The sequence below is a fragment of the Marmota marmota genome, unplaced genomic scaffold (assembly GCF_001458135.2).
Source record: "Marmota marmota marmota unplaced genomic scaffold, marMar, whole genome shotgun sequence".
Taxonomy (NCBI): domain Eukaryota; kingdom Metazoa; phylum Chordata; class Mammalia; order Rodentia; family Sciuridae; genus Marmota; species Marmota marmota.
The window spans coordinates 5,778,388-5,795,542 of record NW_026000153.1 but is presented as its reverse complement, the minus strand read 5'-3'; the positions used below and the strand labels follow the sequence as shown (position 1 = coordinate 5,795,542).

The window sequence follows — 17,155 nt, the reverse complement described above, 5'->3', positions numbered from 1 at the left end:
TAAAAGATCTGACAAAACTTTAGAGGAGGGAAGGTTTATTTGGAGGCTCATGGTTTCAGAGATCTCAGTCCATAGACAGCTGGCTCCATTCCTGGGGCTAAAGGTGAGGCAGAACATCACTGTGGAAGAGTGTGGTAAAGAGAAGCAGCTCCCATGATGATCAGGAAGCATAGAGAGAGACTCCACTTGCCAGATACAAAATACATACTCCATAGCCACGATCCCAGTGCCCACCTCCTCCAGCCATACTTATCCTACCTGCCTTCAGTTACCACTCAGTTAATCCCATCTGGGGATTAATTCACTGATAGGGTTAAGGCTCTTAGAACTCAATCATTTCTCCTCTGAACCTTCTTGAATTGTCTCACACATCAGCTATTGGGGGACACCTCACATCCAAACCATAACAACAGCTTACTTAAACTCTCCAAGAACATTGTCACCTGTAGATGGGGAAATAGTACCTTCCACACTCACAGCTCTCACAGGAGGAGCAATTATAAGGACGAGTTGGGATGGTGCTTATAAACCACTTGCCTCTCTACCTGGCACTTATAGTGTGTCATAAATATTTGTTCCTCTTGCTTTTGAGGACCTCTCCTAGCATTGTTTTATCTTCACAGGGTAAGAAAGTCTCTCTATGTTCACAGAGTCCTCAAGAGACATTTTTTACTAAAAGTTCAAATAATGAAGAGCTGGGGATATGGCTCAGTGGTAGAGCATTTGCCTAGCATGTGAGAGGCCCTGGGTTCAATCCCCAGCACTGCCAAAATTTTTAAAAATTCAAATAGGATAATGAGGCCTGTAGCATTTTATCAAGTAGGCATGGAGCAACTGTAATTGTGCCCAGTTTTAACTTCACCACAACAGGGAAACAGTCTTGCTGAGAAGTAGAGGGCATAGGGAGGGCTGGGGAGGTGTTCCACATTTTGCTGCATGACGGTGAGTCCCTTCTAGTTTAACAGTCATCCCAAATGTCCCTGTTGCCAGTAAACAAAGTACATCTAGCCTCTAAGTTTTGTGGGTTTTTTTTTTTTTTTTGGTGTGGTGTGTGTGTGTGTGTGTACTGAGCTTCTAACATAGGGAAACAGAGAAGAAGGGAAACACAAGAGATTAGATTTAGAGCGTTAAAAACAAACTGTCAAAACAAAAGACCTAAATATCTGGCCACTTACCACTCTTCTGCTGTCAGGCTTGGAGATGCGATATTTATTTTTGTTCCTGATATTTGTTTTTTTTACACAGCAACCAGGGTCCCAGGGTCTGGCTTCTGGCACCAGGTCTGTTGTGCTGGAGCTGCTGGCCCAGGGGGACTTCCTACTTTGCCTTTGTTTCAGTTCAGTGGCATCTCCATCCTGCCTACCTGCTGGTTGGAACCATAGGCCCTGTCTCATCATCTATGTTGGAGAAAAGAAAAAAAAGCTCCACAGAGAACATGTTAAAGCTCTTAAAGACTCATTTTTGTGAGTTTGGCAGCACCAACAGGCAGTTTTCCTTTCCTTTTCTTTTTTTTAAACTAAATATTGAATACATAACAAAGAATAGTTATAAGGTCAAACAATGATAAATGAAGGTCTTTGTAATTATCGGCCAGTTTAAGAAATAAAACCTAACAGTAGTTCATCTTTTCCTCCCCATCCCTTTCTAATATTAATAGTTATATGACATATATATTGCAGCATTTTACTTTTTGTGTTAATTTTATATAAAATGAATTATTTTATATGTATTTTGCAATAACATACTTACGCTATTCAACACTGTTTTGTGAGATTCACCCATACTGATAAGCTCAATTGGGCTTTGTTCTTTCTCATTGCTGCATGGTATTTCATGATGTGATTATATTATTCACCCATTCTACTGCTGATGGACATGTAGGTTGTCTCTAACTTCTTGCTACTACAAATAGTGGGGCTGTAAACATTCTTGCACTCATCTCCTTGTGCTTGGTATAGTGTCACTAGATAATGTCTGTTTTTCAAATTGATTTTATCTTTGCAGGAATGCCTAAGAGTTCTGGTTATCCCTAGATCTCAGCAAACACTTGACTTGTCTCTTGTTATCTTGCACCTGAGCTTGTTAAATCGAAAGGAGGCTTAATGTCCTTTCCCATATCTTTACATTCATGGTGTGCTTTCTCTTTCTCTCACTTCTCCTGTCTTCTTTTCTGATACCATCAAATCAAAGGGCTCCAGCATCCACACACACAGTGATGGTGGTGTGGACATGTCATGCCCATATCTTGGTGGTGCTATGTGGGTACAGGTGCATTTTTTTTTCTTTCTGGATGTCCGGTGCCAAAGTTGGCTACCAAATCATCTAGCTTTATAAAATGTCAGAAATGTATTCCTGTAGCATCTTCGCAATTCAACTCTGCTAATATTGGCTCAGTAATAAGAAGCAACTAATACAATCAACAGATTTCAGTGTATGCCTTGGATTTGCAGACAAGCCCCAGACCAGAGGGAAAACAATCTGAATCTTTCTCTAGCAGAATATCTCTTACTTCCATCACTCATCTATGGAAACAGGGAAGAAAAGTGAGTTAGCCAGTTCCTTTGCCATGAGTTTCACTAAAAAATTAAGAATAGTCATCGGTAAACACTCCCCACCCAGCTCCTCAGCTGGAATTTGTCACATCTGCTTTATAGTATCCTTCTCCTCAGCCTGATTTCATTCATTTCCTAATGCTCGTCATAGAAACCACAAAGAACTACTTAAAAAGAAAAACACTGCATTTATACAAACCAATAAACATAGTGCAGCATTTTGGGGACATTAAAAAAACATGAGGGCTGACCCATGCTGTAAATTCCAAAATGAAATCGTTTATGCTTCGTGGTGTTTTGAAAGATGCTGTTCAAGAACATTCTGAATATGTATGTTAAGTCGCTGCTGTTTAGTTTGTTCCATTTTCCAGTAGCCTCTTCAGGGGGTCTTCACTAGCCTCCCTCCTCCTCAATTCACCCTCCTTTCTGTTTTTTTTCCAAAAGGCAAGTCTGGTCATGTGTCTTTCCTTGTTTAAAGCCTCTTCCAAAGGTTTGACAGCTGCAGCATGAAGTTTAAATTGAACATGGGTTAGTGAGATATTTATTTGATCTGGCTTCTGCTCCATTTTCCCATCTGAACTCTTACTCTCCCTCCTTCCCAATTAGAATCCTAAGGAAAAAGGCAACCCCCCCCCCCAGTTTTTACCCATCACACAAAGTTTTTACCCAAAACAACAATTCACTCCCATTCCCCTCCCTTGCCTCTGAAGGTCTTTTTTTTTTTTTCTGCTCAGAAGACACCCATTTGCCTTTCAAAACTAAGCCCCAGCACCCCTTCTGGGAAGCCCACTATGCTCCTGCCCCCAAGATTATCTTCTCTGCAGCTCTAACTAGGTTCAATTGCATGACTGGGGCTGCATAATTTAATTCTTTGGAGGGGGTGGGTCCCGGGATTGAACTCAGGGGCACTCGACCACTCAGCCTCATTCCCAGCCCTATTTTTTTGTAGTCTATTTAGAGACAGGATCTCACTGAGATGCTTAGCACCTCGCTTTTGCTGAAGATGGCTTTGAACCCACGATCCTCCTGCCTCAGCCTCCTGAGCTATGCCAGGCTCATAATTTAATTCTTTAACTGTATTCCTTGCTATTTGATACTGAGCTGGTTGAGGCCAAGAACAATGTATCATTTTTCTCTGCCACACATCTATTTCCAGGGCTCCTGGCTCCAAGTCAGTGCTCAGGGAATTAAAATCCAAGGGGCTTCTGCAGTAGAAGCCACTATCCTATGCTTCTGAGTTCGTGTATGCAAGCTGTGTGTGTGTGTGTGTGTGCATGCTTACATGTGTGTGTTAGTACTACATCTAACTGTGTCATGGCTACTCACCATGTGCACACACCAGACTGTGTTCTAGGAAATAGACATGCTGAGAAAATAGACATGCAGCCAGAACACCTCCCTCTAAATAAAGGTTGCATTTTTACATCCACCAAAGAGTATTTCCTTTCTGTGTTCCAAAGGAGGGAAAAAACAAGAACAATTCTGGAACACAAATTCATGGAAGTGATTGTAGAAGTTACCAGAACTGAGGAGCATCCTCTCCTTTAAAAAAAAAAAAAAATTGGATTCTTGGGTTTTGTTTTGTTTCCTTTGCTTAAAAAAAAAATTTACCCAGTTTGCTTCCTGAAAACAAAGGAAATAATAAACAATAGCAATTCCAAATTTTACTCTGATTATTTGCCAGGAGTCTTTCTTAGTTCATGTGGTTCTATTTCATTAGAGAAGACCAATTAGCATAAGAAGAATGCTTCTAAATTAAGCTACCCAAATATGCACTTAGTTAATACTCTGTGAGCTAATTTATTGTATTATTTAAAATATAAATTGGCTAGCAGATCTATTTATTGAAGTATAACAGCTAGGCAACAATGCATAATTTTCTCTTAGCTGTTGAGTGATTTTTAATAATCTATTGAAATTTAAAAGAGAACCATTTCATTAAATGGAAAGTGAGTAAATGCTAAGAAGTCTAAAATTTAAAGAATTATCCACCCATGGAGAATAGGTTTTAAAAATTACTGGTATTTTTGGAACAAAGAGAACAGGGGTTTGCTTTTTAAACAGTAACTTTTTGTTGTTTTAGTCTGAAAGTGTAACCAAAGACTCACAAAATCACTTGTGGGAATGTTAAACAGAGCCAAAAAGTAAATAAATAAGGTAGAGAGTGGAGTGGAACAGAGACCTGGGAGGTGGGAAGGAGCAATGTAAAGTTGTAAACTCGTGTTCAAACATCGCCCTTTTGTTAGCTGGCACCGATTTTGGTTTGGCAGTAAAGAGTGTGTGTCCTGTTTTATTCCATCAACTGGCTTCATGAAGATGTCTTGCCATTAGGCCTGGTCTGTATTCTAAATTCCTGGACCTGGGGACATTTAGCGGTTTTTGGAGGCCCTTTCAGCAATGGGTCAGTAATACAGTTGAATCCAAATACCCTGTCTCCCCTGGAGTTTACCTGAACAGACCAGCTGTGGAGCACCTAAGCATGCTCTGATATAAATAGAAGGATCTCCTGCAGGAGATGGCATGGTCTTGAAACATTGTCATCGCCAATTATACCAGAACTCAGGGTGGGGATGGGGTGTAGGCAGGAATGGAAGCAGGTGACAGGCCTTCCTCACCTTTCAGCCATTATTTGAAATCTGGCCTGATTCCCTGAGCCACAGTTTCAGATAATTTAGGGACCTTATAGTGTAGCAGAAAATGAGGGTCAGGACATCGAGATCTGGAAGCAACAATTTATTAGTGGTGCCATGTCCAAGAGGGATAATTCCCAAAGTCTGAGCCCTGAGCACAACAGGGCTTTTACTATTATACATAAGTAAGTTTGGGATACATCAAGGCAAGAGAGTTGGTGCAATTCTATTAGAGTGTGCATCTTACATTCTTTATATGGGTACAACTTATCAACAGCCTAGGGACTCTTAGCTCATTTGGCTTAGGGACTTTTACTTCATTAAACCTAAAGGGGGATTGTTCTGTCTCTGCCAAATTGTTTCCTACTTCTGCTACCATGGTTATCTATTATAGGTGCCTTTTAACCACTGCAGGTCTCTATAGTTAAATGTCAGTAAGCAGAGCTTCTGTGTGTCAGTGTGCAAAACCACAGCCTGTCAGCTCTTATATTGTTAAGTTCCCATTTTGCTCTACCACAATAGTCTATCCATTTCTACCGATATTTCTTGGTGGAATGGCAGCTTTCCAACACTATGACAAAATACCTGAGATAATCAACTTAACAAGAGGAAAGGTTCACTGTGGCCCAACTTTCCAGGCTTTCTGTTCATAGTCAGCCTATTGCTTTGGGGTCTGTGCTGAGGCAGCACATCATGGCAGGAAGTACATGGTGAAGCAAAGCTGCTCACCTCATGGTAGCTGGGAAGCAGAAGGAAAGAGACAGGAAGGGTCTAGGGTCCCATTATCTCCTTGTAGGGCATGTCTTCCTTGACTAGATCCAACCTTCCCAAAGTTTCACTACTCCCAATAGAACTACAGGCTGGCGACCAAGCTTTCAATACCTGGGTCTTTGGGGGAGGTTTCATATCCGAACTATAACCCTGGGGTTTATCTGGAAAAGGAGGAACAGCGCCAGAACATTTAAACTGTCTTTGGAGAGACAAAATTTCAGAACCAGTGGCCTGAAGGATTTGTACTGTTTGTCAGAGACACGGATTTGAACTGTTTGTCAGCTTCAGGTGTAAATACTCTCACCTTGACCATTTTCAAGCTAACACTTCGACACTAGTTTTTGTGGAGTCAAGCAGCAATGTGTGCGATCGTCCTTTATGATCCCGCGAGAGGGAACTCCAGCACACCCCTGCCAGAACTTTCCTGCATGGCTGTTTGCAGGAAGTACAACTTCAGCAGGTTGGCTGGCTCTTGTTCCATGATACCCAAAGGCTCAGAGCCAGGAGCCAAGTCCTTGCAGCACCCCAGGCAGAGAGAATTGATTGCTGTAACCTCTGCCCTCTCCTCCCCCCGCTCTCATTCTCTCCTCCAAAAGAAACTACAAGCGTAGATCCCAAAGCGAGATACCGGGGAAGGGTAAATAATGAACTGAATTGTGCTTTTTAATCCTCCTGTGGGTATCAAGTATAAAACCTGGACTCAGGATGACCAAATGAGGAAGGGAAGTCTCGATTACTTTTTAATTGCATCAAATCCTGTGTTATAAAGTGGGTTCCTAAAAGGGGAGAAAGAAAGGACAGCTTTCTGCTCTTGAGGCGAGACAAGTGAGGTCTTGCCTGCCTGACATTTCTGTGAGGGAGCAGAGGGCGTTTGGCACTGTGTGTGGTGACAGGGGGAGAAGGGTGAGGAAGAGAATGGGCTGGATCATGGTTGTTGGCAAGTCTCAAGGTAAAACTCTGTAGGTACAATTACTTTGAGAATATGGATGGAGATTCGATCTCATTCAAGCTGCTTTCCTACTTTAATTGGGACCTTTCCCATGGGAAGGAAAGACTCACAATATGGAAATCAAAGAAACCTGGGAGATAAATGTTGCCCTTCCTGAAGAATGCATTATAATCGTTTTTTCCTGAAAAAAAATACAGTAATGAATGTCATATTTATTACCATTTTAATGTCTGCTCTTACTCCACTAATTAAAGGAAAAAATGTTCTTTTGACCATAAAAACTCAGATAATAGTGCAGGGACGATTAGGTTTAATGCTTACTATTTGCCTCTATTAACTTATGACACAAAGTTAGTACATATTTGGGGACTAAGCACCATGTAATGCTTCATACGCATTGTCTCTTTGAATCCTGGAAGAATCCTTGGTTGTTAGAGTCACCAACCAATCCAGATTATGCAGTTCTTTTTTTTTTTTTTAACTCTTATTACTAAAAATTTTGTATTTCTAGAAACCCCTTTGTCCAGGGCAAATTGAGACGACTGGCCACCTTAAATCTTATCTCCATTTTACAAATGAGAAAAATAGAAGCAGTGATGTCACTATGGCAAAGTCCCAGAGATGGAATCAAACCAGATCTGCTTCATCCTGAATCAATGCTCTGGAGCACCAGCCCAAATTTCTTCCTCCCACACAGTAATATCATTTCACTGTCTTCAAATTTTCTTTGTTTCTATGGAGTAGTCAACTTCTTTTCCCATGACAGCTTATAAGATGCTGTCTTTGCTTTCAGCAGTGTACCATTATGTGTTTAAATGCAGTAAGTTTTCCTTTTGTTTATCCTGTTTAGGATTCACAGAGTTTCCCGAATGACTTTGCGCAATTTTGGAAATTGCTCTGTCAGCATTTGTAAATGTTGCTACTACTTTTGCCCCATTGCTACTTTATTTTATTCTAGGACTTCAGGTCAGTGTAAGTGAGATGTTTTGCAGTTTCAAGTTTTACCTTCTCTTTTCTGAATTTTTCATTCTTGTATTCTCCATGCTTCTTTCTGGATATTTTTGTCAGATTTAGAAAATATGAACTTCCAGTTCACATATTTTTTCTTCTACTGTATCTGATCTACTGCAAAACTCTCTATGCAGTTCTTCACTTCAGTTAGCAATGAATGACCTTTTGGTTCTAGAATTTCCATTTGGTTCTTTTTTATATTTTCTAATTCTCTGGTGAATTCTCTATTTTCCCCCTTAACTTCTTGAATGTTTTGTTCACAGTTATTTAAAAATCTATACCTGGTAACTCTAGTAGCTGAAGGGAAAAACCCTTTGATTTGATTATGTCTTTTGGCACATATACTAGATTTTATTGAATGCTGGACAAAGTGTCTGAAGAAAGGCCTTATCTCTTCCTGAAGAGAATTTGATTTCTTCTGGAAGGCAGTGAGAATAGGGACAAATCACCTTCATTCAGGCAGGGCCTGAGAGGATCTTGAGTGCTGGGTTTTAAAGTCTGTGAGGCTCACCTGCTTCTGGTTCTCCATCACTGGTAGGGTGTTGGCTCTCATGGACCTGAATGAAAGCTTGTGGTGTCTTCCCGTGTCAGCTGGCCTTCCCAGGTCTGCAGGTCCAAATTTTCTTTTTTTGGGGGGTTTTCCTTGTTTTAGTTTTTGGTCCCCCAAGTACCATAATGCTGCTGAAAGTTCTTCTTAGCATTTTATTCTTTAATCTGTCAGTTGTTGCTTGGCTTCTTGGTCAGGAATCTTAGAAATCAGTGAATTTCTCAAAGGGAAGGCAGCACTAGATGTAAGGCTCACTTCTCTGCAATTCTCTCCATGATTTTGGCCTCTCAAATCTTGGTTGCTCTCTAAAAAGCATTCTTTTCTTTTTAATTCAGCTTCTGTTGTTTTTCAGTAATGTGAGGTTAGTTTGGTCCAGGCTACTATAAAGAAGTAGAAATCCTGAATTATAATACTGTTGCAACTGGTAATAAGATGGTACATACAGGAAGCCCTTTTGGACTGAATCAAGAAGCACCGAAAGTCTCTCTGGGCTACACCAGGAATTCGTACCACAGGGATGGCAGCACTTGGGCCTCCTGAAGCACCTAGAAGCCTCTTTCTGCCTGCTATTTGATAATCACCAGCTAGGTTACAAGTGCACGGTGGGAAAGCCCCAGGATAGTTGTCCCTGTGCATTGCTGGAGCAATTCTGCCTTGGTCTCTGATTTGTTTTTGCCTTTTTTAACAGATGTCTGCTAACAAGCTTTGGCTAGTTTTTGATTCTCATTTCCAATTACCCTTTCTTTTAAAATATATTTTATTTCAATGCATATTCATTTATTTCTACTATCAATTAGTCATATTAAAAGCTGAAAGCTAAAAAGCAAGTTTAAATAAATGCAGCGTGGAATGAAAACAGAAAAAGAGTTTTGGGATAAATCAGAAAGTGCAAGTACCAAGATTCTCTTGAGCTTACACATCATTCTATAGTGGAAATCAGGAACCATAAACCTATATATTGTACCTCCCGAACTTGTATCTCCATGGCTGTCTTTCTTCTGCTCTGCTTAATAGCACACTCTTTGCAAATCTATTCATGTCAGAAGCCTGAGATGGAAAGGTAGCAGAGGGTTTTCATTAAATCTATATTTCTGATTGATCTCTAATTTTATTAGTTCCACCACAGCTGCTTTCCCTCTCTGTCAGGAGCCTACATCACCTCTCTCTGTTCTTTTTTATTGTTGTGGTTCTTTTTAGATATACATGTTACTAGAGTGTATTTTGACATATATACCTGGAGTATAGCTTCCCATTCTTGTGGTTGTATGTGATGTGTAGTAACACTGGTCATGTATTCATATATGAACACAGGAAAGTCATGTCTGATTCATTCTACTGTCTTTCCAATTCCTAAACCCCTTCCCTTCTTTTCATTTCCTTTGTCTAATCCAATGAACTTCTATTCTTCCACCAACCCCACCACCCCCTGTGGGCGTGCCCTTATGGTGTGTTAGCATCCACATATAAGAGAGAACATTTGGCCTTTAGTTTTGGGGGATTGGCTTATTTCACTTAGCATGATAGTCTCCAGATCTATCCATTTACTGGCAAATACCATAATTTCATTCTTCTTTATGGCTGATACTCCATTGTGTATATGTACCACATTTTCTTTATCCATTCATCTGTTGAAGGGCACCTAGGTTGGTTCCATAGCTTAGCTATTATGAATTGAGCTGCTGTCAACATTGACGTGGTGGAGTCTCCCTGTTCTGGTGGTCTCGGTCTTGCCCCAGTATCACTCCCTTCTAAATCAGCCTCCTCATTACATAGTAAGTAACTTCTGTAATGCAAATCTGAGGTTAGCACTACTCAAAACCCTCTCGGATCCAGAAGAGAAAAATCCATCCAGACAGAAAGCAGATCAGTGGTTGTGGGAGTTGGGAGAGAGGATATTGCTAACAGGGAAGGTTTTCTTTAGGTTGATGAAAACATTCTGTAACTGGGTAGGGGCGATGTTACACAACATTGTGAATGTACTAAATGCTACCGGATTGTGCACTTTAATATAGTTAAAAATGTTATGCTAAGTGTATTTTTTATCATACACACACACACACACACACACACACAGCCTGTAGGGATCAGCTCTCCCTCCACCCTGATTATCACAGAGATGACCGTGGTCCCCCTGTGTCTGCGGGTTCAGCTCCTTCTGTTTTCCCTCCACTCCTTCAAGAACACAGATGCTCACAGCCTGCTGCCTGTACATGCAGTATCCCGCCCTCTGCGTTTGCACTGGGTTCCTCATCTCTGCGGGGCATCCTTCCATCTCTACCCCACCCATCCAAGGACCTTCTCTTCCAAGACTCCCTGCCAGTGCCCCCTGACAAGTCTGCATCAGCAAGGACAATGTGAACTTCGAATCGTCCATCTTAAAAGGCACATCTGGGAAGCCTTTACACCAGGCCTGCACCTCTAGATCCTGGGGGAATTAGCGATCGTTTTCTAAAAAATGAAACAGCTTGAAGGTTTATGTGTTTGCATAACCTTTTTTTTTTTTTTGATTCATGACACATTTGTGACCCCCAGAAACATCTGGAACTCATGAGTTTAGCAGCACCCACATTGCATAGTTTCTGGTGACGAGAGGATTTCCATCCAGAAAGCCTTGAGATGAGTCTTGTCACAATTAAATTTCGCAATCGCGACCCTGCCACGTTTGTCACACACCTCCGAAAGCTGCCGAGTGCTTTGTGTCCTTGGTTTGGGAGTGGTGAGGCTTGGAAATAGACAACCGAGTGGGTTATTGTTCCTCACTCAGAAATTTATTTTTTCGAGGCTAATGTTGATAAAATGCTGTTCAGGTCTCAGCTTGGGAACATGCGTGCTTGGGAATTGGGGGCGGTGAACAGCCTTTCTTCCTAAAAGAGCTCCCCTTTCTGACCTGATGAGGCCATTTCCCGTGTCACTGGGTCCTTGCAGATGGCAGATGGCAGTCAGAGCTAGTGCAGGCAAGCCACTGGGAAAACACGATGACCCCACCCTCCTTCAGCCAGCCTTCTCCACCCGATTATCACAGATGTCACAGACACGTCCAGGGAGGTGTGAATCGAGACAGGAGTGGACACCCAGGCAGAATGAATGAACTAAGGGGACCGCATGAGGAGGCTTGATAACGCTCAGTTTATCTCCTCCCTTGGTGTGATCAGCGAGTCCCCTCTCACCACAGAACAGGAACAGTTCTCTGGGGTTTCTCTTCAGCTAGTCTTAAGGCCAGCTGCATCAGCATTGCTTCAGAATTGTTGGAATGCAGTTCTCAGCCCCCTCTCTGAACTTTGGAATTGGAGAGCCTATGTATTTTTATATAGGTTTAAGTGTGAGTCTGTTATTTAAAATAACAGCTTTAAGTTAAGTTTACTGAGATGAATATATGGAACACTGAATATCAATGTGGATATTTTGATCCTGGATTTTTAGCATGAATTATTGTTGGAAGCCTAATACCAGTAACTAGTAGGTGCTTAATACCAAGGCCAGGCACTATACTAAGTGTTCCATGGACATTATTCCATTATATGCTTACACAACTCACAATGACCCTGAGAATTAATATGTCTTTTCCCAATTGTACAAAGAAATGGAGGCTCCGACAGGTTAAGTTACTTGCCCAAGGTCACACAGCTTGCTGTACCCTCTTGTCGCGCTCCTGCACTCTTGACTCCTGAGCCCTGGCTATAAAGCACCGTGTTATCCCTCATTAGCCATAGCTCTGATTTTTGAGGCAGGATGACCTTTAGCTCTTGAGTCCTTGGTTTATTGCTGTTCCAGACCATTGCTGCCAAACTCATTTCTAGTTGAAGCAGCTGTATTTTGTCACTTAAATGACTCATTAAGTGTCCTCAGCGAAGCTGAAACTACACAGAAATCCCTCATCAGTTCCTCCCCTGGCTGAAAGTTTGGATGAGAATCTGCAGAAAGAAAATTCTAGCCTGGGGTTGTGGGGAAGTAAAGGTTTCAGTCTAGAGTTACCTGAGGGTCTCTTGTCACAAGTATGTTTACTTTTGGTCTGTGACGAAACATGGCACATGTTGGTTCTCCAGATGCAAACATGGACACAAATGGTGGATGGATCCATGATCCTTGCAGTAGGGCATCAATGACCACGGGGCTAGGGAGCATATGGCAGAAGTGTCCCTTTGTAGAAGCAGGGACCAGCCCATCCCATACCTGAAAATGGCATCTGCCTCCATTAGAGGGCTGTTGGGAAGTGGGCACTGAACTTCTGTGACTAAGCTGCAGGGTTCAGTTCGAACATGAAGAATCATTGTGCAGGTACTGGGATCCGACTTAAAGCAATGGTATTTGTTTCAGATGTCAGGGTTGTAGCTAGTTATCTTACAAGTGCATGACTCTGACAAACCATCTCTGAAGCCCCAAACAGCCACACCGCCTCCACGCTTCTGTAAATGGTGCTGCCTGCAATTGTGTATGGATAACTGTGAGCAGCAGGGTAAGATTTTTTTCTTATAACGTTGATCCCAACTGACCTCTTAGCAAGATTGTGAGAAGATAAGTGTTGAGAGGTGGAGATATTTTCATATAATAAATATACTATTTTTTTCTGCCTCGGATCCCTTATATTGATGCATGTAAAAGAACCCAGACTCTTGGGAAGGGCCTTGTGAAGGTGGTCTTTACATGCTGATTATAATTTGACAACTAGAAGTTTCTGCAATGACCCCTTATTGCCTAGGTGTATTCCCTTGACCCACTAGGAACTCCTCTCCATTGCCCACGTGTGACAGAGCACTCAGGCCATACTGATCTCTCCCAGAAGTGGCCTCCAAACACTCAGTGTCAGTCTTCATGGAGGCTTCCTGTTGCCCTCTGCTTGAGATATTTACCCACACTGGATGCCCAATTAGTGCAGAGACCAACAAGACTCTTTCTCTCTACATAGAGCCCAGTTCAAGGGGTGGCACCACTTGAACTCACCTGAACTAGAAATGCTAGCAGAATGCTTCATACAGCCTGATGAGGGCTTGGGCGACACAGGTGCACACACTGGTCCAACTGATGAGTCTATTGTAGAAAATAGACAACTATTTTCCTAAACAAGAATGTCCTACACTTAGGACAGCGCATTCATCATGCCTTGACTTTATGCAAAAGAAGAAAATGTATAAACACACTGAGCTCCAGTTAAGGATGTGATGCTGAAATCTTCGGGGAGTTACTTTGAAATGTGTCCAAAGATTAGGTGGATAAATGGGTGCATAGTGGGATGGATAGAGGCATCCACATGTGAAATAAAATGAATAGTAATGCTGGGTGTGCACACCTGTAATCTCAGTGGCTTGGGAGGCTGAGGCAGGAGGATCCCAAGTTCAAAGCCCCCCTCAGCAACTTAGTGAGGCTCTAAGTAACTCAGTGAGATCCTGTCTCAAAAAAAAAAAAAAATGTAAAAATGGCTAGGGATATGGCTCAGTGGTTAAGTGCCCCTGGGTTCAATCCCTGGTATCAAACAAAAACAAACACATTAATAGTAATGAGGGAATCTAAGTAGTGGGTATATGAAATTTTATTTTCAAATTTGCTGTATATTTAAAAATTTCCTAGTATGATATTGTGGAAAAATAATGTTCTAACTGCTGCTAAAAAAGAAAAAAAAATGACTTTTTTTCAGGTGTCAAGGATTTCTTGTTACTTTTTAAAGAGAATCCAAATACACCCTTTATGATTGATAAGAAGCTAGAAAGAAAGGTGCCACTCAGTGTGAGGGCCAGTGGGGCTGGCTATCTGGAGGGTGGCATTGGGCAGGCATTGTACCCCGTTGCAGGCTGACCTGGCCTGGGGTGGAACTCCCCACCTCCAAGGCCCCACCAGGTGAGATTTACAGCAAAGTACCTCCAAATGAGGGGACCTGGGGGCAGGCATATCACTCCCAAGAGGAAGAAGAGAGGTAATCCTCAAATCTTATACAGATGAAAGATGAACACAATTTCATACAAATCAAATAATTACACAATTTAAAAAATTTCCTACCTTTATGTTACCTATTATTATTAAAACTATCAGAAATAAGATGATCAGCATATCCAAAGGCTCAGATTGGTGGAATATGTTCTCACATTTGTATTTCTTTTTGGGGTGCTGGGGATTGAACCCAGGGTCTTGCCAGTACAAGGCAAGTGCTGTACCACTAAGCCACATCCCAGCCCTCTTCTGGATTTTATAGAGACTTTAAACACTCTGATCCAAATTAAAACTTTTCATTTACTTAGAATATCTGCTTCTTTAAATTTCAAGTTTTCTTGTCTTTCTTCTTGAAGGTAATTGTTCGAGGTGGAGGACACATTTTACCCTTGGATCAGCCTCTGAGATCTTTTGACATGATCAATCGATTCATCTTTGGAAAAGGGTGGAATCCTTATGATTGACAGACAACTATTTTCCTAAACGAGAATGTCAGGAGCTTTAATCTGTGAAAAGAAAATTCTTAAAAACTGAAAATGTCTTATAAATAATAAAATTATATTTTTATATCTGCAAAATGTTTCTCATCAATAAAAATTAATGGTCCTTGAAACAAGCAAGTTTCTGAATTGCGGGGAGATGGTTTATCACGAAGGAAGTGAGCAAGAGGAAGGATCACATGACTTAACTTAGAGGATGGAGGGAAAGGATTCTGACATTGATCCTGACAGCAGGGGATGATGAGCTTCCGGGATCACAAGTAGGAATTTCTACTCCCTTTAAGAGTAAGTGAAAAGTGCAATAAAGAAATCAAGTTGTAACGCCTTGTTTTTTAAGTAACAGAAGTTTTTCATATGATGCATCTGAAGGTGTTTGGTAAATATTATTGGATAAGAAGAGCTGATTATCACCCCATAAGAAAGGATGAAGTTATAACAATTGTGATGAGATTTTTGAATATCTAGTCTTTGAGGAAAGTCAGCTTTGATTTATTTGAAATAGAAACCTTATGTATAAAAAGAATGATGGAAAAGGAATGATAGACAAGTTCATGATATCATGATATGCAGGAAATCTTATACAGAGAGCATACTTAATCAGCTTAATTAGCCTTTCTTCTTCCCTCCCTCCCTTCCTTCCTTCTTTCTTGGTGGTTTGTTTGAGGAGATACTACACATTTACCAGGCAGCCTATAGGCCACATAAGATGATTCATTTTTAATTTGATTTATAAATTCTCTTAATTCTTTTATCAAAGAGCAATTTAAATTTTCTTTTCTTTCTCTCTCTCTCTCTCCCCCCCCCCCCCCCCCCNNNNCCCCCCCCCCCCCCCGGATTGAATCCAGGAGCACTTAACCACTAACTCACATCCCTGGCCCTATTTTGTATTTTATTTAGAGAGAGGATCTTGTTGAGTTAGTTAAGCCCTCGCTAAATTGCTGGCCTTGAACTTGCAATCCTCCTGCCTCAGCCTCCGGAGCTTCTGGGATTACAGCATGCACCACCATACCCCGAAGAGCAACTGAATTTTATCAATGTTGGAATTGAAATTTGAGATAGCCTGGCTTTAAACTATGTAGATATATACATGCATTAGTAATTTCCCAACTACACTCACATCTCGGAACATTGCTCCTATTTATGTGCCGTGGGCACATCTCTTTGAAATTCTACAGCATGTTTAGTTTTACAACATCACATCCCTCTTAGGTTGCCCACCTATGAATTAGCTCACTAGATAATTAAATTTAAAATATAGATGCTTGTTCTGGCTGCAAATATTGAGTTTGTTCTTTTAATTTTGCATCTTGTGCCTGATTTCTCTCAGGTTTGTGATCTCCCCCTCCCTGACCTTTTTCCTTTTTCTTTTCTTTCTTTCTATCTTTCTGTTTTCTAAAGAGGCATTGTTCATGATGCCCACGTGCTGGGTATCGTCAAATCAAACCTTCTGGTCAAAGCAGATTGCAATTATTGGAGAGGACAAGCTGGAGCATGTCCTTTTTATGAGCAGGCTAAATGAGATGCATTGGTTCCATAAATACATAGTGGAAAGGGCCCAGACCTTGACTGGAGACCAGGGATTTTTGTCCCAGTGGGCCACACACCCCTGGGTGGTTGGGATAAGTCACTTCTCCATACTACTAGTATCAAAAACAGGTGGCCAGAGGAGTAGATCTCAGAGGTTCCTTCTAGTTCAGGAAGCACTAGAGTCTTACTCTTCTCATCAGGCACTATGAGATGGCTGATCCTTATTATTCACAGATTCTGTATTTGCGAACATCGTGGCCTATTTGCTAAAAATTTATTTGTAACCCACAAATCAAACGTGGCAAAAAATATGAGTTGTCCAACACATACATTCCCAGCTGAGATTAAACAAAGATTAAATAAAGGTGATGCTCTGCTCCCCCAACCCAAAGCTTGGGTACTGGGAATTGAACCCAGGATGTTTTGTTTTGAGACAGGGTCTTGCTAAATTGCTGAGGGTCTAAGTGGCTGAGGCTAGCCTAGAACTTTCCATCCCTCTGTCTCGGCCTCCTGAGAGTTGCTGGGATTACAGGAAGGTGCCGCCATGTCCAGCTACTTCACCTTCTTTTTTCAGCTTTCCTAACTCTAAACAAGGGTCCTTTCTAGGTCTGTTTAATGCCACGCTTTTTGCTTATTTGTGTGTGCTTTTCTTTTTGTAAATTTTTTTTAAATTGTTGATAGACATTTATTTTATTTATTTATTTTTATGTGGTGCTGAGGATCGAACCCAGGGCCTCACACATACTAAG

General features: G+C 41.3%; 1 protein-coding gene and 1 non-coding gene across 4 annotated transcripts in view; both read left to right on the top strand.

Annotated features, from left to right (window-relative positions):
• The window catches only part of Cpvl (carboxypeptidase vitellogenic like), a 121,701-nt gene extending 106,575 nt beyond the window's left edge, over positions 1-15,126 (top strand). For all 3 annotated transcript variants that reach the window (XM_048786397.1, XM_015490359.2, XM_048786396.1), the window contains one exon: positions 14,736-15,126. In XM_048786397.1, coding sequence (XP_048642354.1) covers positions 14,736-14,843 — 108 coding nt within the window. In that variant the 3' untranslated portion in view covers positions 14,844-15,126. The remainder of the gene's footprint in view (positions 1-14,735) is intronic.
• On the top strand, positions 698-769 carry Trnaa-agc. The gene has a single exon. It is a non-coding gene; the product is annotated as a tRNA-Ala (tRNA).
• Positions 15,127-17,155: the final 2,029 nt, after the last annotated feature.